Genomic DNA, 23127 nt, shown 5'->3' with positions numbered 1-23127 from the left:
TTCCAAAATAATTTTTTATGGCAATTGCCTCCTTTAATGAATTGGGCCAATCACTTAGAAACAGTAACTTATCATCCGCATAAAGAGTAACTTTTTCAATTAAAGAAAGATATTTAAACCCCTTAAACATCTTTTGCTAGGATGTGAGGCATTAAACATCCACTTCTCCCTATGTCAGACATGGGTGTTGGTGCCAAAGGTAGGAACCGCATTCATCAGAAATTTATGGCATATCCTGTGGATATCTCATGAATGTCTATGATGGATTACCATTTAATAACTTTCCTATTAGTATTACTGGGGACAATGATGCTGAAATTTGTCAAGGAGAGGCAACACGAGCAAACTGATAGTGTGATATAATGGTTCACGTTCCCCAGTAACACATAATCATTAAACGTCCTCTTTAGACGGTGACAAGAGAATAAAGGGAAGAAATTGGTATCCGTAGCAGATAACTGTGCCTACTGATGGTAAAAGAAGTCCTGCCATCAAAATTGTACCCTCTTATTATTGCAGTCATCATATTAAATAGCACTGTGTACTTACAATTGCTCATTTTGCCCTTCTACCCAGGTAATTCTTCTGTTTTCCATTAGGTCTATGATATCACATGTATTTGTCATCGTTCTTTTAGGCCTTGCTCCATCTTCAGGATCAGACCACATCTGTGCTTTGCTCCCCTACCGATGTTCCAGATGGTGGATTCAGTAACAGTATCCCCATGGTAATGAGGGGAAATTGTACTTTCTATGAAAAGGTACGACTAGCACAGATCAATGGTGCTCGTGGATTGCTGATCGTCAGTCGGGAGAGGCTGGTAAGTGGGAATATGTAGAAATATATGTGTATGTATATAAAAAGGTGCACCATTTGACTTGTACAAACTCTGTGGGCTCGTTTCATTATTCCTAATTGTGTGTATTGTGAGACTTATGGATCCTATGGATCTGTGCAACATAAAGTGGGACTTGTCCCCGCGTTGTTACATGATGTTATCTTGGGCTGCGATTTCCCCCACTTCTGGCAATTGTGGGAGAATCAGTTGATGCCCCAGGGTAACAGTGTACGGGATTCCTCTCCCAGGGCGTGTGTGGGTCCCGAACCCCTGGAGGAGGTTCCCCAGGGAGACTCTAGTGGCGAGTCTACTGGAAATGAGCTTCAGTTCCCGTTTTCAGTCATGGCGGGGGATACTGAGGAGACCAGGGAAGAGGAGGGAGCAGGCAGCCGACCACCTCCCCGTTTGCCGGATGTGGAAATCCAGAAAGATGACTTCAAAAGCGAGCAAATAAAGGATCCTACCCTTTCTCAGGCTAGGACAAATGTAAAAATGATAAATGGGGTACCCGTAGAACCTGGCACTAGGTTTTGTTTGGCTAGGCGTGTATCATGATCGTGTATATTGTGAGTCTTGTCCTGACTGCCAAGCCTCTGTGCCTAAACCCCAGTTCTGTAGCCCTTTGGTACCCCTACCTATTATTGAGAGGATTGAGATGGATTTAGTTGGGCCACTTCCACGGTCCGCCCATGGTCACCAACATATCCTGGTCATCTTGGATTATGCCACTCGTTACCCGGAGGCCATCCCTTTGTGTAACACCGCCACCAAGACGATTGCCAGGGAACTGGTGCATATGTTTAGTCGGGTCGGTATTCCAAAACAGATACTCACCGACCAAGGGACTCCCTTTATGTCACGGGTAATGAGGGAGCTCTGCAGGCTGCTACAAATCGAACCGTTACGCACATCCGTGTATCACCCTCAAAACAGATGGGCTGGTCGAACGGTTCAATAAAACTCTGAAGCAGATGCTGAGAAAGGCGATAGATAAGGATGGGGAAAAACTGGGACTATGTACTTCCATATTTGCTTTTTGCCATCAGGGAAGTGCCCCAGTCTTCCACTGGATTCTCGCCTTTCGAGTTATTGTACGCCCGACGTACCCGTGGACTGTTAGACGTTGCAAAAGAAATCTGGGAGGGTCAGGTCACTCCGTTTAAAACGGTGATAGATCATGTAATACGGCTGTTATGCCCATCGTCAAAGAGCACATGATGCAGGCTCAAGGAGCCCAAAAAAGAATCTATGATGGGGGCGCCAAGATCCGTACATTTGCACCCGGAGATAGGGTGTTGTTCCTGGTCACCACGGCCGACAGTAAATTCCTGGCAAAGTGGCAGGGCCCCTTTGAGATTAAGGAAAGAGTTGGTGAAGTAAACTACAAAGTGTATCAGGCAGGTAAAAGGAAACCTGAACAGATTTATCATGTGAATCTGATAAAACCCTGGAAAGATCGGTCTGCCTTATCAGCGGATTTGGCCCGGCCCGTCTGCTCGCATACCGTACCGGAGGTACGGGTTGCAGAGACTCTCTCAGAGCGGCAAAAGACTGAGGTTAGGCAGTTTCTACTTCACATCCAAAAGTTTTTCTCAGTAAAACCCGGGCAGACTACGCTTATGAAACATGATATCATAACGGAACCTGGGGTCACTGTCCATGTGAAACCCTACCGAATCCCGGAAGCACGCCATGAAGCCGTCTCCCGAGAAGTCAAGGCAATGTTAGAGTTAGGGGTCATTGAGGAGTCGCACAGCGCTTGGTCCAGCCCGATTGTGTTAATTCCTAAACCGGACGGCACCATCCGGTTCTGCAATGACTTCAGGAAACTGAACGCGGTCTCAAATTTTGATGCCTACCCTATGCCCCGGGTTGGCGAATTAATAGATCGGTTAGGGAAAGCCCGGTATATTACGACCCTAGATCTAACAAAGGGGTATTGGCAGATCACTCTGGCGGAGGCTGCCATAGAGAAGACTGCATTTTCTACACCGGAAGGTCTATTTCAGTATGTGTATGTCGTTTGGACTGCACGGAGCGCCAGCGACATTCCAGAGACTGATGGATCGAGTCCTGAGGCCACATAGGCAGTACGCTTCTGCCTATTTGGATGACATTGTCATTTACAGCGTGAACTGGGAGACTCGCCTCCAGAAAGTGCAAGCTGTGATTGAGGACCTGGGGGAGGCAGGTCTAACCGCGAACCCCAAGAAATGTCACATTGGGCTAGAAGAAGCCCAGTATCTGGGTTACGTAATTGGGAGGGGTAAGGTTAAGCCCGGGGTCGATAAAATTCAAGCGGTTCAGAACTGACCGCAACCAGTTAACAAGAATCAAGTGCAAGCCTTTCTGGGGATCGCCGGCTATTATCGCCGGTTCATCCCCAATTTTGCAGCCATCGCTACCCCCCTGACGGATCTTACCAAAGGGAAAGATGCCGTCATGGTTAAATGGAACTCAGTGGCTGAAGAAGCCTTCCATAGCCTAAAATGGGCACTTTGCTCTCAGCCCGTACTGGTGACTCCGGATTTCCGCAGCGAGTTTGTGGTGCAAACTGATGCCTTTGAGACCGGTATCAGGGCCGTACTGTCACGAGAGGGACGGAGTGGAACACCCGGTATTCTATCTCAGCAGGAAGCTGAATAAACATGAGCAAAAGTATGCGGTAGTGGAAAAAGAGTGCCTAGCCATTAAGTGGGCTATAGAGTCCCTTAAATATTATCTGGTGGGCAGAAAGTTCAGGCTAATAACTGACCATGCCCCTCTCAAGTGGATGCACTTGCACAAGGAACGGAATAGCCGAGTGACCCGGTGGTTCCTTGCCCTACAGGCCTACACTTTTACGGTGGAGCACCGCCCGGGGTACAGATGGGGAATGCAGATGCCCTGTCCCGAGTGCACTGTTTGGCGGAGGTTCTTGCTCGACCGGAGTGTTCTGAGCGGGGGGGGGGATAAGTGAGAATCATGGGGGAATAGTGGATGAAGGCAGGTATATCTCGTCCAGATACCTTTCCTATGTGGCCTAGTCTGGTCAGTATCTCACCTGATGACTAATGAGCCGAGGGAGGCAGGTATAAAAGGATGCCAGGTGGTGGGTTAGTGGCTCAGCCTGGGAAACACAGAGAGCATGTCTGTGTGAGCAACACTTGTGAGTGAAAACAGTTCTCATGGTAAAAGTGATTTGACTGGACGGGAGAAGCCCTCCAGTTGGTAGTTTGATCGGACCCTGTTTATTTAGTGCAGGACAGGCAAGGTTTTTGTTTTATGCTTTATTTTTCTGTATGTTTTGCTTTCACCTGAAATAAACCTGACCCAGTGTCAGTTATGTCCGGATCCCGGCTGTGCATCTGAGTTTCATGCTAAACCCACGTGGCCTTTAACCCCAGCAAAGGCGATCCCGGAGCGTTTTATCACAGTATGTATATGTATACTTATGTACATGTGTGTGTGTGTCTATGTATATATGTGTGTGTATATATATATATATATATATATATATATATATATATATAATATATACACAGTGTGTGTGTGTAAAATTTATATTATACATTATTGTTGCCCATTATTAGACACAACGGACTGTAAGACGCACCCTAAATTTTAGGGTGGAAAATATTTTTTTTAAATAACATAGTGGTGCTTACCTGGGGGGCGGTGGTGGTGGAGTGGGGGTCACAGGAGGCAGGGTCGCAACATCGAGGTCGGCGGCAGGAGTGGATCTGCAAGGAAGAATGGCAGAGGTTCCCCAAATTCAGGTGTGAAAAACTTGTTGCATCATTCCCAAGAAGACTCCTGGCTGTACTAGCTCAAAAGAGTGCTTCTACTCAATACTGAGCAAAAGGTCTGAATACTTATGACCATGTGATAGTTCAGTTTTTCTTTAATAAATTTGCAAAAATTTCTACATTTCTGTTTTTTTTCAGTCAAGATGGGGTGCAGAGTGTACATAAATTCAAAAAAGTTCTTTTGTTCTCGTTAATCAAATGGATGCAATGAAACAAAGAGTGAAAATTGTAAAGGGGTCTGAATACAGGGCAGGCCATTTATATGGATACACTTGAGTGGGCCGTGTATATGGATACACCTAAATAAATAAAATGTGAATGGTTGGTGATATCAACTTCCTGTTTGTGGCACATTAGTATATGGGAGGGGGAAAACTTTTCAAAATGGGTGGTGACCATGGCGGCCATTTTGAAGGCGGCCATTTTGAAGTCGGCCATTTTGCATCGAATTTTATAAATGGCCCACCCAGGTGTATCCATATAAATGGCCCACCCTGTGCTTTCCATGCCCACTGTGTGTGTCTGTGTGCATGTCTGTATAAAGTTACTCTGTTTATACACATATGTATGTGCTCTGTATATACTTATGTCTATGTATGTGTTCTTTATGTGCTCTGTGTACAGTGGTATGTAAAAGTTTGGGCGCAACCGGTCACAATTACAGTTATAGTGAACAGTTAAGCCAGTTTGAAGATTAAATGATCTCTAAAAGGCCTAAAGTTAAAGATGACAATTTCCTTTGTATTTTAGGCAAAAAAAAAATATTTTCATCTTTTTATATTTTAAAAATTACAAAAAAGAAAATGGGCCGATGCAAAATTTTGTGCACCTTGGATGGTTAGTACCTAGTATCAACCCCTTTTGAAAACATCACAGGTTGTAAACGCTTTTTGTATCCAGCCAAAAGTCTTTCAATGCTTGTTTGAGAGATTTTCATCCACTCTTCCTCGGAAAATTATTCCTGTTCTGTGAGCTTCCTGGGTCGTCTTGCATGCACTGCTAGTTTGAGGTGACTTTGAGGGCCATTGTAAAACCTCAGCTTGCGCCTTTTGAGGTAGTCTGTTGTGGATTTTGACGTGTGTTTAGGACCATTATCTATTTGTAGAAGCCATCCTATTTTTCAGCTTCAGCTTTTTTACAGATGTGGTTTTGTTTTCATAAAGAATGTTGACATTTTATTGAATCCATCTTCCAGTGACATGTTCCCTGTGAAATTGGCTGCAATATTGATCTACCCCTATGCTTAATGGTTGGAGAGATGTTCTTTTCCTGTGTTTTTTTTTTTTTTTCTGAAATTTTGTGCCTTTTTTACGCATAACATACCTTTAATCGTTTGTGGCCAAAGAGTTGTATTTTAACCTCATTGGTCCACAGGATTTGTTTCCAAAATGCATGGGAAAGGAAGTATGGGAAATCTTGAAAAATGAAATTCTCCAAGCACAATCGTTAACAATTCCAAAAAGAGGGAAGAATAGGAAGCGTTTAAGGAAACCAGGATGGATCAACACAGAACTTAAGCACATGCTAAAAAGGAAGAAAAAAATGTTTATAAAATGGAAAGAGGGAGGCATATCTAAAGAATATAATGCAGTCTGCAGAACTTGCAGGGCACAAATCAGATTATCTAAAGCTGACAATGAATTGAGGCTTGCAAGAGATGGCAAAAGCAATAATAAAGGATTTTGGGGATTTGTCGAAAGTAAAAGAAAAGTCAAAGATGCTATAGGATTTTTACAGGATGAAAATGATGAAATGGTAAGACAGGATGTTGAGAAGGCCGAACTTTTAAATTCCTATTTTGCATCTGTTTTCTCTCATAAAGGAAATGTAACAGCAATTGTTCTTCACTGTCCTATTAAGGGAATAGAAGATTCCAGGATATCTATAAACAGAAAGTTAGTGAGGAAACACTTAGCTAACCTAAATGAATTCAAGTCTCCAGGTCCAGATGAATTACACCCCAGAGTTCTGAAGGAGATAGCAGAAGAAATTTTTGAACCCCTCTCCATAATCTTTGAAAATTTGTGGAGAACAGGAGAATCCCAGAAGACTGGAGAAGAGCAGATGTTGTTCCTATCTTCAAAAAGGGGAAGATAGTGGAACCAGGAAACTATAGGCCAGTGAGTCTGACTTCTATATCAGGAAAGATCTTTGAAAAAATTATTAAACATGTAAGTAAGTACCTGGACAAGAATGAAGTGATTAAACAGAGTCAGCATGGGTTTGTAACTAATAAGTCATTTCAGACTAACTTAATTTCCTTCTATGACAGAATCACTGATTGGGTGGATCAGGGAAATGCTGTAGATATAGTATATCTTGACTTCAGCAAAGCATTTGACAAAGTATCTCACACAATCCTTATTGAAAAAATGACTAAGTATGGAATGGACAAGGCAACTGTTAGGTGGATTCATAACTGGCTTAGTGATCGGACCCAAAGAGTGGTTGTAAATGGCTGTACATCCAGTTGGAAGAATGTCTCAAGTGGGGTACCACAGGGCTCTGTCCTGGGCCCGGTATTGTTCAACATCTTTAGCAACGATTTAGATGAAGGAATTGAGGGTAAACTGATTAAATTTGCTGATGACACAAAGCTAGGAGGGATAGCTAATAATAGAGAAGAGAGAGGATTCAAAAAGATATAAATAAACTGGAGCAGTGAGCAGCAACTAACAGAATGGACTTTAACAGGGTAAAATGCAAAGTACTACATCTAGGCAATAAAAATGAAAAAAGCATATACAAAATGGGAGGAATAGGGCTAAGCAACAGCACATGTGAAAAAGACTTGGGTGTACTAATTGATGACAGACTGAATATGAGTCAACAGTGTGATGCAGCAGCAAAAAAGGCAAATGCAATTCTAGGATGTATTAACAGAAGCATACAGTCTAAATCACGTGAAGTCATTATTGCCCTCTACTCCTCTTTGGTCAGACCTCATCTGGAATACTGTGTCCAGTTTTGGGCACCACATTTTAAAAAAGACATCAACAAACTGGAGCAAGTTCAGAAAAGAGTGACCAGAATGGTGACCGGTCTGCAAACCCTGTCTTATGAGGAAAGGTTGCAGGATTTGGGAATGTTTAGCTTGCAGAAGAGAAGACTAAGAGGAGACTTAATAGCTGTCTACAAATATCTCAAGGGCTGTCACATTGTAGAAGGATCATCTTTATTCTCATTTGCACAAGGAAAGACTAGAAGCAATGGGATGAAACTGAATGGGAGGAGACACAGATTAGATATTAGAAAAAACTTTTTGACAGAGTGATCAATGAGTGGAACAGGCTGCCACGAGAGGTGGTGAGTTCTCCTTCAGTGGAGGTCTTCAGACAGAGGCTGGACAGACATCTGTCTGGGATGATTTAGCGAATCCTGCTTTGAGCAGGGGTTGGAAGTAGATGGCCTAGGAGGTCCCTTCCAACTCTATGATTCTATGCATAAGACTTGTTTAGATGTTCTTTTGCCTACGTCTGACGCTGAATCTTATGTTGGGGCCTCAGGAGAGGTTTTCTTGTGATGACTCTTCCAAGAAAGCCATATTTGTGCATCTGTCTCTGAACAGTAGAACAAAGTACCAAAACTCCAGAGTTTGCTAAATATTTCTAAAGGTCTTTTGCAGTCAAGAGGGGGTTCTGATTTGCCTTTCTAGCAATCCTACGGGCAGCTCTCACTGAAATTTTGCTTGGTCTCCTAGACCTTACTTTGACCTCTTAACTGCCATTGCTTAATTACATTTCGAATTGAGGAAAGGGCAACGCTTTTCAACTCAACCATCCCCATTTTCAGAGTGCTAGGCAGCTGCTTAGAAGAACCCATGACTGCCGGTTTTTGCACAAGGTTAGAGGAAGCTGGGGTTTTGTAAAGCTGGGAAATTTGCATCACCTGGCCTGTCCTAACAATGATAGTGAACAAGTCATAACCATAAAAGGCTAATTAAGGTCTAAAAAACCTTGGTCAAAGTTATCTGAGCACACAAATCGTCAAGGATGCCCAAACTTTTACAGCGGCTCATTTTCCGTTTTGTAATTTTTAAAATGTAAACGACAGCTAGGGCTCTGCTGAAGACCCCTGTGCCTGCCATTACGATCCTCCTATGATAGCCACCCTGTGGCTATGTATAGCACAAGTTATCGTAAACAAATGAAGGAAAAAACAGTTTTAAAAATTTGAGAATTTTAGTGTTGTGGAAGGAAAAAAAAGCAATTAAATGTTTATCATTAAAAAAAAAATTAATTATTACACAAACTGAAAGGGGCATGTTGGAAGCGATATAAAAAGTTAGATAAAAACATGGGCCCAGTTTGTGGGATATGAGGAAGCTGTCAGATTCCCGCAAAAGAAAAAGGCAGCTGTCCATAAAACATAATTTAGATTATTTTGATTCCGATAACCACAGTGTGAACATATGGGAATATCCAGAAGAGAAAAGCCTAAGTCAGCTGATGCATTTCAGACCAGAAGCAGGCTACCGTTCTGAAATGCACCAACCAATTTTGGGTCACCCTGCTCTTGATGTGACCTTATTTTTTGTAAATTCTGTTTTCATCTCTATGTAAATGAAGAACCTGAAGTTTTCTGAATCTCTGCTGGTTTTTATTGATGAGTTAGGAAAGCACTTCTAAATTACTTGCCTGTAACGTTTGGAATGCTTTCTTGTGTTTTGTTGTCTCACCATTAGAAATCATGTGTAGAGCCCTTTTATAATGGATTGCGTCATCATCCTGATGATCAGTAATACTGTTCACATGACCTTATACTGAGTTAGGCCAGAAATGGACATAATCTATGGCTAAATGATGGATCGGATTATGTAGCTAGGCAGACTCCACCGACTTCAGTGAGTGAGTCAGCTATTCCATCTGGTTCTACATTGGCGTCTTGACACACACAAAATTATGCATTGCGGTTTGTTCTTGGCAAGACACATTTGACTCCTGGCCGCACTGGTATTCATTTTACACATTGCACTATGAGTTGCTAAAACTAGAAAAAACTGAGCTGTTCTTTCAGTGACTTTGTATGAAATGGCTGCTTCGCTTTCAAAATATATCTATCGTTAGAGTGGTGTTGGCAGCCTGTGCGCACACTTTCCAGATTTGTCGTGTTTTTTTTTTTTCTTTTCTCCGCAGATTTGACTTCCTAGTGCCAGTAAAGTGAATGAGAATCCCGAAGTCTCATGCACACGTTGCTTATTTTTGACTTGCAGATTTAAATCTGCAGCATATCAATTCTTTCAGCGTTTTTGCCCCAGATTTCACTCCTAATAATCAGTGGGGAAAAAATCGGTACCTAAAACGCATGTTAAAAAAAAAAAAAAAACCTAAAAAGAGGCAAAAAAAAATCCTGCCTATTTTACGTAGTGTTTTTCTTGCCAGAAGATGCAGAACTAAACGAGTGCACCTACACTTAAGAGATTTTCCACTCTTGGAAGAAAAGAGTGCAGTCTCTCTGTGATTATAGACTCTGCCTGATCACGACGTGAGCATTCATGCAATCAGTCAGCGCTTCTCTCAGTTCTCTTCTACTGAGAGAAGCCAGGTGAGACTAGTTGGCAATTTTCGTACATGGGGTCACGTGACTACCAACCTGAGCATATCGGACACTGTCACGATTGGGCAGTCTGCAGTCACGTTTTTAAATATAATATGGAATCAAGTTGATAGCAATAATGCATTTGTGTCTCAGGAGGCTGTAGGCCCAAAAGCCTAAATAAAGTGACCTTTTTGCTGACAAAAGGTCATTTCTACCATAAAGAATAGTAATACTAGTGTAAATGAGACCTAAAAGTGGGAAAAAGTTGTTGCCAAAAATGTCAATCTTACATGTCATATTGTAATAATTTTTAGGTCCCTCCCGGAGGTAACCGTAGCCAGTACGAGGAGATTGACATTCCTGTGGCTCTTCTTAGCTATACAGATATGCTAGATATCAGTAAGGTAAGCAATAAGGCAGGTTTTACTTAAACCGTTAAACCCACTGTCCATATCAATAATGAGAGATGCTTGAATGGTAAAAATTGTTTAAAGGGGTTTTAAAATGTTTGAGCTTATAGTATTCTAAAATAACAAAAGGAGTCCTGCTCCTTATTAGTTACACCCATCATGCTTCCCGATCGCCAGTCAGCGCTGTTTTGCAATCTGAGTTTTTAGAGCATCGTGACAGTTGTATAATGCCGTACTATTACTGCGCATTTATGCAGGCTCAGGAGCTGAATTCACTGTTCTATGGTGCTGTAAAATTATGGTGGTCCATAGACATGACTTGCTCGCTGCAATGCACTATTATAGCATAGGACGAGAAGGGGCGTTATGTATGTATGTATGTGTATGTATGTGTATATGTATGTATGTGTATATATATAAATAATATATACATTACAAATGGTATTTTTAACATTAAATGGATTAAATACATAAAATGCAACTCTTTAATTGTCTCAATATTTTGAATGTAAATTGTTAACTTTTCTTTACTTGTTTTTATTGCAGACATTTAGGCAGTCTGTAAAAGTGGCGATGTACGCATCAAATGAACCTGTTGTGGACTACAACATGGTCATCATTTTTATAATGGCTGTAGGAACAGTCGCTACTGGTGGCTACTGGGCTGGTAGCAGAGATGTTAAGAAGTGAGTACATCTGCCTAGGTATGGTTTGATCAAAGTGAAAAAAAGTGAAAGTCCTATAAAGGGAATAAGTTAAAAAAAAAAAAAAAAAAAAAATTGTAAAAAAATATTTATAAAATAAAAAATCTATTGTAGCCATAAATATTTTAATAAAAAAACCACACTTATTTGGTACCGTTGCGTCTGGAACCCGACCTATAAAACTGTCCCACTATTTGACAAGTTTACTGAACACTAACAAAAAACAAAAAAACAAACAGAAAACAATGATACTTTATTATCATACCACCAAATAAAAAGTGGAATAAAACTCATTAAAAATGACAATGTAAGTAAAAATGGTACCTCTGAAAACATTCTTTTCCCGCAAAAAACAAGCTGCCATACAGCTCCATCAGCGGAAAATAAAGTTATAGCTCTCAGAATAAAGCGATGCAAAAATAATTATTTTTTTCTGTAAAATAGTTTTTGTGTAAAAGTGCCAAAAGCTTAAAAAAAAGCTATAGAAATGCGGTATTGCTGTAATCTTACCGACCCAAAGAATAAAGCTGCCTTATCACATACAGAACTGCATTAAAAAAAAATAAATTTTTTGTATTTTTTTTTTTTTTTTAATTGCTGGTTTTTGTTCATTCTGCCTCCCAAAATTTGGAATAGAAAGCGATCAAAAAAATGTAATTTGCCCGGAAATGGTACCAATAAAAATGTCAATACTGACGTCAAACATCAGTATGGCTCAGCTCACATTTATCCTGCACACTATACTGAGTTCTTACACAGAGGCTTCCTTGTAAATCTCTGAAATACTTGATTCAGATGGAACCCATGGTGGCATATTCCCTATAATGAGGTAGATGAAGGAACTGTGGTCGCTGTCTGACCTGTGATACGGCAGTGTCCATCTTTTTAGGCGTGCATAAAAGCGCGGTCTGCCATAGTTTTGAGCACTTCTGAAAAGGACAACCCTGAACAGAGGCCAGTAACTCTGCTGCTTCATTATAGTGAATGGATACCTCAGGGGTTTAATCTGAATCACATCACTCTAAAATTTAGATAGAAATCCCAAAGTAAATGCTCAGTATAGAACGCAGGATAAATGTGATCCCAAACATTATGTAAAATGTCCCCAATAAAAGGTTTGGCTCAATCCACAAAAAAAAGCGAGTCCCCACTAGAGATGGGCGGACACCTGGATGTTGCAGTTCGGCCGAACAGTTATAAAAAGTTTGAGTACCAGATCAGTACCTGGACCCAATCCCGAACCTGAACCCCATTCTCTTGAATGGGATGGTCCGAACATCCAGTGTAAAAATACGGCATAGGGTACCCCCCTATTCTTGATAACCAGCCTTGCTGACAGCTGAGGGTTGCAGCCCACAGCTGTGAGTTTTGCCTGGCTGGTTATCAAAAATACAAGGGAACCCACTCTGTTGTTTTTTTTAAATTACTTATTTACAGCGCAGGCACTGGCTGATGAATACTCCCATGAGCCACTCCTGCTCTCGCTGTTTTTAGCGGCAGCAGGCATTGGATGACGGGAGCTGTAGTCCCATCAGCTGAGACCAGTGAACTATGTCCCGGAACAAAGCGAAATACTTCCAGGACATAGTTCACTGGCACATGCGCACTAATGCTTTTCGGCTTTGCCCACAGTTGGGCTAAGCATACTGCGCGTGTCCAGATTTCAATGCGCATGCACGTAATATGGAGGCCAAGGAGGGGTGGAGGAAAGGACCCGAAACACCGCCCATTGGACTGGACCCAAGTAATTTAAATACCGCGCCAAAATGAGGTGACAGATTCCCTTTAACCACCATATGTGGATTCCTTGAGTGCATGTACCTTTAAAGGCATATTCCCATCTCTAAGATCTTATACCAATATGTAGTAGGTATAATAATATTAGCAAATACCTCAAATTAGAAATATAGTATAGTTCTTTAGATTCGCTATGTCACTTACCCCGTATGCAGGGCGTTGCAGTAGCTTAGGTATCCTTCTTTACGACCATTCATAGTGACAGTTGTTAGTGGTTGTAACCATGGATACTTAAAGAGAACCTGTCACTAGTTTTTTTGATATAATCTATGGCTACCACCTTTTAGCCGCATGTGACAGCATTATATAATGCTGCACATATGACTCCAATTCGCCCTGTAAGAATGAAAAAAGCATTTTAGTATACTCACCTACGTGGCGGTCTGGTCCGATGGGCATGTTTGGTCTTGTTCAGGTGCCACCTCTGTTCTTGAAATGCTGTCCTCTTTGTAGGGTTCATGTGGATGACTTATCCTACATCATGCCCAGATTGTTCCCCTTTGCACTTCTACACAGACTTCTCTTTCCAGTCATGCACCGGCGCTCTTTTGACCTTTCCTGGCGCATGCGCTATGCAGTACTTTGCTGTTCCCTCGACAGGGCAGAGAAAAGTGTGGTTGTGCAGTAGTTCGAAGGGATACACTATCTAGATGATGTAGGACACGTCATCCACACAAAGCACAGAGGGAGGGCTGCATCGCAAGAAGAGAGGATGCTCCGGACCTAGACCAGTGACTCCCATCGGATCAAACTTCCCTATAGGGGAGTATAAGAAGTCTTTTTTTTTTTTTTTTTGCCTTTCAGGGCAAATTGGAGTCATGTACAGTGTCAAAATATTGCAGCCCGAAAAGGTCACGCAGAATCATACGCTGTGATCTTTGTGTCGAACAGCTCTCTGCTGCTCCTTAGTCTCCGGACAATTACACAATTGGCTGACGACTAACGGAGGAGGCTGCAGGCAGTCACCACTAATTGGCCAGTTATCGGGAAACTAACAGTGAGCGTATGCACCTCCGATTCCAGCTCATGAAATATGTATGTACCCTCGTACGATCACTGCTAACTCCACGATAACATGAAGCTACTCGCCGCCACCACCAGTTGATTTTTACAGGCTGACTAGAGGCCTGGAAGGTAGCGTATGACTTTACATAATAAAAGGAACAGAACTAATTTTATAATTAATCCAAAGGGAGGCAGTGTTTATGAAAAATATATTAAGATTTTACAAAGGGACATAACGATACATCATATACAGTTACAGAAAATAAAGGGGATTAACAAAAGAACTTACTAAGCCGCTTACAGAGATGAGTCAACTTAGCCAAAGGAGAGCGCTTCGCTTGGGGAGACAATCAGCAAATGGGATTCATGCATACACAACATGTAGCACTCCACAGGAACCAAGATCATAATTTGCCTTGATCTTTTGAGCACCTGAATTACTCCAACGCCCTCCTTCCCCCCCCTCCCGTTATGACCTCACGTGGGAAGGGTTGTGGGATGTTCTCAGCATTTCAGGATTTTATGAAAATTCCAACTTATTCGATAACTCCTCTCTGGATGATTAGAGAAGTTTGGGATTTCACGCCTTATTTTTTTATTGGGATTTTACCGTTATCCATACACCAAACATGACATGGCTGCTGTCAAAGATTTGTGCATTATCAATTTGTGGCCTATAAGCAGGGGTTACAGTTATGAGAAAATATGTATCTTCCTCCCTACTTCGCGCTGGCGCTGAAAATGTAGGTCTCATAAATATCGGATAGATGTAAGCTTCAATATTACATATTTTCTTTCGAAGACTTAGAATCTAGGCTAGCTATTGGAAATATAACCCCTGCAGGAAACCACAGTGTCACTTGAATTCAAAATGCATTTTCTGGGGACAAATACACTTCTATTTTGCTATTTGTGTAAAGGCATACGATAAATAGCGTATCTGTTTGAAAATAGTTCTTCTGTCTATTCTAAATCTCAATTACCTGTCCAAACTATAACTCTTGTCTACACACCAAAAGACATCCTCATGGTTTTTGTCCTAAAAGGAGCTCTTGAATGTTAATTAAGCTGGTTCTTTATTCAGCCACATCCAATTGTCTAAGTCTAGGAGACAATCACCTCTTGTTTCCTTATTGGAAATCTGTGTGATAAGAACAAGGACGGGGGTGACTTCAGAGAATTTTAATATTTTCTATGACATGCAGCATTATAGAATGCAGTCACATCATAGATATTGGAAAAAATTGGTGACAGGTTTATATTCAGCACATGAGGTAAATGAATCAAAAATACTATACTACATCTCTAATTGGAGGTATTTGCTAATCTTATTACACCTAGTACCTATTGAGATAGGATCTTGGAGATGGGAATACCCTTTTTAAATGCTATATATGTCCTGAACGCTGTCAGATGAAAGAAATATTTATCTGTTTGGCTTAGCCACTTTGTAGACCTAAGCAGATCTTCTATTTTTCTTGAAAACATTGCTGATGGCATTCTTTTTGCAGACACGCACTTTCTCCCTGTCTTATCTATATAGTCAGTGCATTAAGACATGTATGCGCCATGAGCTGTAATGAATGGGAGTTACTTGACTGAGAAATGTGATGGATTACATTCTTCAGAAAGTGATTGTGTATACCCCCCACACTAGAACCCATGGAATAACACAGAAGATACATGCAGGTTTTTTATTTGTGTAAATTACTATCCTATCTTAGGCCAAGTTCACATTGAGTTAATGCAGTCCATTCAACGCATAGCGTTGATGGACTGCATTAACACTACTGTCATTTTGTGATCGCGTTGCGATCACGCTAGCGCAGCTTCCCTGTCTGAACCCAGCCTTATCTAGGCCTCCAGTTATACAATAAAGCTGTCAGTAAATCCCCTGCTGACTTTGTTCCAGTCCACACACAGTAAAGTTGACTTGTGGGCAGCAGAAAGCATCACACATGGTTTGGATCGTTGGCTAGTGTGGTCAGTGGCGGATTATAATGAGGTCAATTTGGGCAGTTGCCCCGGGCCCAGTGGGGTTAAGGGGCCCACAGCCCAGGCCAGTAAATTGCCCCATTATAATCCGCCACCGCGCAGGGCTGGATTATAGGCAGGGCAGGCGGGGCTTCAGCCCCGGGGCCCCCACCACAAGAGCTTCTAAGGGGGCCCCCACCACATTCCTGCTGGCTGCTGCAATGGCACTCCATCTTCTCCCCACCTAAAAGTGAGTGACCGTGGGGGCGGCATTATGTGCTCTGCTACCAGCAGCATCTACAAATAGCCTGAACGCTGATGCTGCTGGTAGCGTGCAAAGGCTTGTGATGAGATCACAGGAGGTAAGGTGTCAGGGCCCCCGATCATGTGACCCCTGTCTCCTCCCCTCCTGTGACCTCATCACAGGTCCTGTGCGCACAGCACAGACAGAGCACTGAGAGCAGCCATGTATGTGGAGTGCGGCTCTGCGGGTGGAGGTAGGTGCTGGAGGCCCCATTATTCTCTATGTGGAGTGCGGGTGGAGGTCGGTGCTGGAGGCTCCATTCTCTATGTGGAGTGCGGCTCTGCGGGTGGAGGTCGGTGCTGGAGGCTCCATTATTCTCTATGTGGAGTGCGGCTCTGCGGGTGGAGGTAGGTGCTGGAGGCTCCATTATTCTCTATGTGGAGTGCGGCTCTGCGGGTGGAGGTCGGTGCTGGAGGCCCCATTATTCTCTATGTGGAGTGCGGCTCTGCGGGTGGAGGTCGGTGCTGGAGGCCCCATTATTCTCTATGTGGAGTGCGGCTCTGCGGGTGGAGGTCGGTGTCGGAGGCTCCATTATTCTATATGTGGAGTGCGGCTCTGCGGGTGGAGGTCGGTGCTGGAGGCCCCATTATTCTCTATGTGGAGTGCGGCTCTGCGGGTGGAGGTCGGTGCCGGAGGCTCCATTATTCTCTGTAGTGCGGCTCTGCGGGTGGAGGTCGGTGCTGGAGGCTCCATTATTCTCTATGTGGAGTGCGGCTCTGCGGGTGGAGGTCGGTGCTGGAGGCCCCATTATTCTCTATGTGGAGTGCGGCTCTGCGGGTGGAGGTCGGTGCTGGAGGCCCCATTATTCTCTATGTGGAGTGCGGCTCTGCAGGTGGAGGTCGGTGCTGGAGGCCCCATTATTCTCTATGTGGAGTGCGGGTGGAGGTAGTTGTTGGAGGCTCCATTATTCTCTATGTGGAGTGCGGGTGGAGGTAGGTGCCGGAGGCTCCATTATTCTCTGTGTAGTGCGGCTCTGCGGGTGGAGGTCGGTGCTGGAGGCTCCATTATTCTCTATGTGGAGTGCGGCTCTGCGGGTGGAGGTTGGTGCTGGAGGCCCCATTATTCTCTATGTGGAGTGCGGCTCTGCGGGTGGAGGTCGGTGCTGGAGGCCCCATTATTCTCTATGTGGAGTGCGGCTCTGCGGGTGGAGGTCGGTGCTGGAGGCCCCATTATTCTCTATGTGGAGTGCGGCTCTGCGGGTGGAGGTCGGTGCTGGAGGCCCCATTATTCTCTATGTGGAGTGCGGGTGGAGGTAGGTGCTGGAGGCTCCATTATTCTCTATGTGGAGTGCGGGTGGAGGTCGGTGCTGGAGGCCCCATTATTCTCTATGTGGAGTGCGGGTGGAGGTAGGTGCTGGAGGCTCCATTATTCTCTATGTGGAGTGCGGGTGGAGGTAGGTGCCGGAGGCTCCATTATTCTCTGTGTAGTGCGGCTCTGCGGGTGGAGGTCGGTGCTGGAGGCTCCATTATTCTCTATGTGGAGTGCGGCTCTGCGGGTGGAGGTTGGTGCTGGAGGCCCCATTATTCTCTATGTGGAGTGCGGCTCTGCGGGTGGAGGTCGGTGCTGGAGGCCCCATTATTCTCTATGTGGAGTGCGGCTCTGCGGGTGGAGGTAGGTGCTGGAGGCCCCATTATTCTCTATGTGGAGTGCGGGTGGAGGTAGGTGCTGGAGGCTCCATTATTCTCTATGTGGAGTGCGGCTCTGCGGGTGGAGGTCGGTGCTGGAGGCTCCATTATTCTCTATGTGGAGTGGGGCTCTGCAGGTGGAGGTCGGTGCTGGAGGCTCCATTATTCTCTATGTGGAGTGCGGCTCTGCGGGTGGAGGTCGGTGCTCGAGGCCCCATTATTCTCTATGTAGAGTGTGGCTCTGCGGGTGGAGGTCGGTGCTGGAGGCCCCATTATTCTCTATGTGGAGTGCGGCTCTGCGGGTGGAGGTCGGTGCTGGAGGCTCCATTATTCTCTATGTGGAGTGCGGCTCTGCGAGTGGAGGTCGGTGTCGGAGGCCCCATTATTCTATATGTGGAGTGCGGCTCTGCGGGTGGAGGTCGGTGCCGGAGGCTCCATTATTCTCTGTGTAGTGCAGCTCTGCGGGTGGAGGTCGGTGCTGGAGGCTCCATTATTCTCTATGTGGAGTGCGGCTCTGCGGGTGGAGGTCGGTGCTGGAGGCCCCATTATTCTCTATGTGGAGTGCGGCTCTGCGGGTGGAGGTAGGTGCCAGAGGCTCCATTATTCTCTATGTGGAGTGCGGCTCTGCGGGTGGAGGTCGGTGCTGGAGGCCCCATTATTCTCTATGTGGAGTGCGGCTCTGCGGGTGGAGGTAGGTGCTGGAGGCCCCATTATTCTCTATGTGGAGTGCGGGTGGAGGTAGGTGCTGGAGGCTCCATTATTCTCTATGTGGAGTGCGGCTGTGCGGGTGGAGGTCGGTGCTGGAGGCTCCATTATTCTCTATGTGGAGTGCGGCTCTGCGGGTGGAGGTCGGTGCTGGAGGCCCCATTATTCTCTATGTGGAGTGCGGCTCTGCGGGTGGAGGTAGGTGCTGGAGGCCCCATTATTCTCTATGTGGAGTGCGGGTGGAGGTAGGTGCTGGAGGCTCCATTATTCTCTATGTGGAGTGCGGCTCTGCGGGTGGAGGTCGGTGCTGGAGGCCCCATTATTCTCTATGTGGAGTGCGGCTCTGCGGGTGGAGGTAGGTGCTGGAGGCCCCATTATTCTCTATGTGGAGTGCGGGTGGAGGTAGGTGCTGGAGGCTCCATTATTCTCTATGTGGAGTGCGGCTCTGCGGGTGGAGGTCGGTGCTGGAGGCCCCATTATTCTCTATGTGGAGTGCGGGTGGAGGTAGGTGCTGGAGGCTCCATTATTCTCTATGTGGAGTGCGGCTCTGCGGGTGGAGGTCGGTGCTGGAGGCCCCATTATTCTCTATGTGGAGTGCGGGTGGAGGTAGGTGCTGGAGGCTCCATTATTCTCTATGTGGAGTGCGGCTCTGCGGGTGGAGGTAGGTGCCGGAGGCTCCATTATTCTCTATGTGGAGTGCGGCTCTGCGGGTGGAGGTCGGTGCTGGAGGCCCCATTATTCTCTATGTGGAGTGCGGCTCTGCGGGTGGAGGTAGGTGCTGGAGGCCCCATTATTCTCTGTGGAGTGCGGGTGGAGGTAGGTGCTGGAGGCTCCATTATTCTCTATGTGGAGTGCGGCTCTGCGGGTGGAGGTCGGTGCTGGAGGCTCCATTATTCTCTATGTGGAGTGGGGCTCTGCGGGTGGAGGTCGGTGCTGGAGGCTCCATTATTCTCTATGTGGAGTGCGGCTCTGCGGGTGGAGGTCGGTGCTGGAGGCCCCATTATTCTCTATGTAGAGTGTGGCTCTGCGGGTGGAGGTCGGTGCTGGAGGCTCCATTATTCTCTATGTGGAGTGCGGCTCTGCGGGTGGAGGTCGGTGCCGGAGGCTCCATTATTCTCTGTGTAGTGCGGCTCTGCGGGTGGAGGTCGGTGCTGGAGGCTCCATTATTCTCTATGTGGAGTGCGGCTCTGCGGGTGGAGGTCGGTGCTGGAGGCCCCATTATTCTCTATGTGGAGTGCGGCTCTTCTGGTGGAGGTAGGTGCTGGAGGCCCCATTATTCTCTATGTGGAGTGCGGCTCTGCGGGTGGAGGTCGGTGCTGGAGGCTCCATTATTCTCTATGTGGAGTGCGGCTCTGCGGGTGGAGGTCAGTGCTGGAGGCCCCATTATTCTCTATGTGGAGTGGGGCTCTGCAGGTGGAGGTCAGTGCTGGAGGCTCCATTATTCTCTATGTGGAGTGCGGCTCTGCGGGTGAAGGTCGGTGCTGGAGGCTCCATTATTCTCTATGTGGAGTGCGGCTCTGCGGGTGGAGGTCGGTGCTGGAGTCTCCATTATTCTCTATGTGGAGTGGGGCTCTGCAGGTGGAGGTCGGTGCTGGAGGCTCCATTATTCTCTGTGGAGTGTGGCTCTGCGGGTGGAGGTCGGTGCTGGAGGCCCCATTATTCTCTATGTAGAGTGTGGCTCTGCGGGTGGAGGTCGGTGCTGGAGGCCCCATTATTCTCTATGTGGAGTGGGGCTCTGCGGGTGGAGGTCGGTGCTGGAGGCTCCATTATTCTCTATGTGGAGTGCGGCTCTGCGGGTGGAGGTCGGTGCTGGAGGCCCCATTATTCTCTATGTAGAGTGTGGCTCTGCGGGTGGAGGTTGGTGCTGGAGGCCCCATTATTCTCTATGTAGAGTGTGGCTCTACGATTCGTGACCCCCGTCACGTGACGAGGGGGGCCCACAGAGTCTGAACTGCCCCGGGCCCTGGCTACCCTTAATCCACCCCTGAGTGTGGTAACTGGATTTATATTTTCTGTATCGATAGTCACATAAACATTAAAAAGTGAAGCATTGTTATTTATTAAACATGATTAAAATCGTATTAAAGTAATTGTCATTTGCAGACAAGCAGATGATATTGGCTGTTCCACTGTCAATTCTCCAGATTCTGGATAGACTTAAGGCCCCGTCACACTAAGCGACTTACCAGCGATCCCGACACCGATATCAAGGTGTCAGGATCGCTAGTAAGTCGCTATGTGATCGCTGGTGAGCTGTCACACAGACAGCTTCACCAGCGATCAGCACAGCGATGCCGAGCGCCTGGCATCGCTTGCCATCGCTGTAAAAAATAGAATCAAAGTAAAAAATATAGTTATTCTCACCTTCCGACGTCCCGTTCAGCCATCCTGCCTTTCTCCACGCTCCGGTCCCAGTGATCCTTTGCACGAATGACCGCGAGATTTCACGGTCTCGAGGGATAACAAAGTCTCGCGGTCATTCGTGCAAAGGATCACTGGGACCGGAGCGTGGAGAGAGGCAGGATGGCTGAACGGGACGTCGGAAGGTGAGAATAACTATATTTTTTATTTTTTTTATTATTTTTTACACCTGATCGCTTGTCTCCCGCCTGTCACATGCAGCGATGCGTGCTGGCCAGCGGGAGACCAGCGACCAAAGAAATGTCCAGAGGTTTCTTCCAGCGATCATCGATACCGGCAGGGGGGCCGGTCGCTGATCGCTGTCACACACAGCGATCTCGCTGGTGAGATCGCTGTTACGTCACAAAAGTTGTGACTCAGCAGCGATCTCGCTACCGAGATCGCTTAGTGAGACGGGGCCTTTAAAAGGGTTATTAACCCCGGAGCATACTTCAGAAAGCAGTGCAGCTTGCCAAATACTAACCTTGTGTAATATACACACTGTTATGATTTGACTCTACTAAACAGATGGAGTGGTTATCATGTGACCACAAGTATAAGATTTACATACACGCAGTAATGTGCCACAAAGTTTCTTATGAAATATTGGATAACTTAAACTGGCTGACTGAGCTGAATCAGAACTGTGTATTCAATACACGCCGATTGTCATGGGGTTAGCGGAGCGGATCCAGAAGACCGCAGTGTCTGGTTGCTCCTACTCTGCAGCTGAGAAGAAGCACTTCTCTGGTTTCTTAAATGTTTATATTCCAGCAGAACAGGGGTTAATCGGCCATGTTGGAAATTCCTGTGTTTACCTGTGTTTACCTGTACTTGGTTAGCCACTCCGTTTCCCTATAAAATCTGGACTCTATTACCTAGTCCTTGTTAAAGTTAGCTCTTGCTTCATGACAGTAGGAGGGAGAGAAGCTGCTATGAGAAGGAGTGCTGGAGGAATTATAAGTGACTGTTGTTTGGTTTGTATGCTTGGTAATGCCTTATCCTTCCCTGTTTTGCCTTCTTCCCCTTCCTACACACCCTGGTGGATTCTCTATTATATGTGAGAGAATGTTTTGTGTGTGTGAAGTTTTTAGTTTACCCTTGTCTTTGTTGGCCTGTTTGTCGGGTGGGTGTACTGTAGTGCACAGTAGCGCCCCTGCTTCCCTGGGTGGGGGAAGGGGACATACGAGGGGCAAACTTAGGTGATAAGGCAAAGGCGGGGAACAGGGCGAGCTAGGGCGCACCCTTGTTTGGGCCAGGAAAGGTGCCCCTGGTCCCGGGTCACTCGACAGTTGTGTCATGACACGGATGGTATTCGGCAAACAGCACTGCCTGCAACAAATTTGCCTGGAGTGGAAAGTCACTTTAACTTATCATTATTGTGACCACTAATCTCCACCATTTAATGATTTTATTCCCCAAACAGCCCCCCTTCTTGATCTGTAGTTACTGATTCTTATCCATTTAGATACTCCACAACAATACATTACATCTGAATGGTGTTAGAATCATAGAAACGTAGAGTTGGAAGGGACCTCCTGGGCCATCTGGTCCAACCCCCTGCTCAAAGCAGGATTCGTGTCTGTCCAGCCTCTGTTTGAAGACTTCTATTGAAGGAGAACTCACCACCTCTCGTGGCAGCTTGTTCCACTCATTGATCACTCTAACTCAAAAAAAATTTTCTGATTTCTAATCTGTGTCTCCTCCCATTCAGTTTCATCCCATTGCTTCTAGTCTTTATTTGTGCAAATGAGAATAAAGATGATCCTTCTACAATGTGACAGCCCTTGAGATATTTGCAGGCAGTTATTAAGTCTCCTCTCAGTCTTCTCTTTTGCAGGCTAAACATTCCCAAATCCTGCAACCTTTCCTCATAAGACAGGGTTTGCAGACCGGTCACCATTCTGGTCGCTCGTTTCTGAACTTGATCCAGTTTGTTGATGTCTTTTTTAAAATGTGGTGCCCAAAACTGGACACAGTATTCCAGATGAGGTCTGGCCAAAGAGGAGTAGAGGGCAATAATGACTTCACGTGATTTA

The 23127-nt window shown here is 45.5% G+C and overlaps 1 protein-coding gene across 8 annotated transcripts in view; it reads left to right on the top strand.

Moving 5' to 3' along the window:
- Window positions 1-23127, top strand: part of SPPL2B (signal peptide peptidase like 2B) — a 140134-nt gene that overhangs the window by 50874 nt on the left and 66133 nt on the right. For all 8 annotated transcript variants that reach the window (XM_073545150.1, XM_073545165.1, XM_073545157.1 and 5 more), the window contains exons 3-5: window positions 638-820; window positions 10479-10568; window positions 11121-11260. In XM_073545150.1, coding sequence (XP_073401251.1) covers window positions 638-820; window positions 10479-10568; window positions 11121-11260 — 413 coding nt within the window. The remainder of the gene's footprint in view (window positions 1-637; window positions 821-10478; window positions 10569-11120; window positions 11261-23127) is intronic.

Source organism: Dendrobates tinctorius, unplaced genomic scaffold (assembly GCF_039654945.1).
Source record: "Dendrobates tinctorius isolate UK_male_01 unplaced genomic scaffold, ASM3965494v1 ptg000011l, whole genome shotgun sequence".
NCBI lineage: Eukaryota > Metazoa > Chordata > Amphibia > Anura > Dendrobatidae > Dendrobates > Dendrobates tinctorius.
This window is presented reverse-complemented; position numbering and strand designations above follow the sequence as displayed.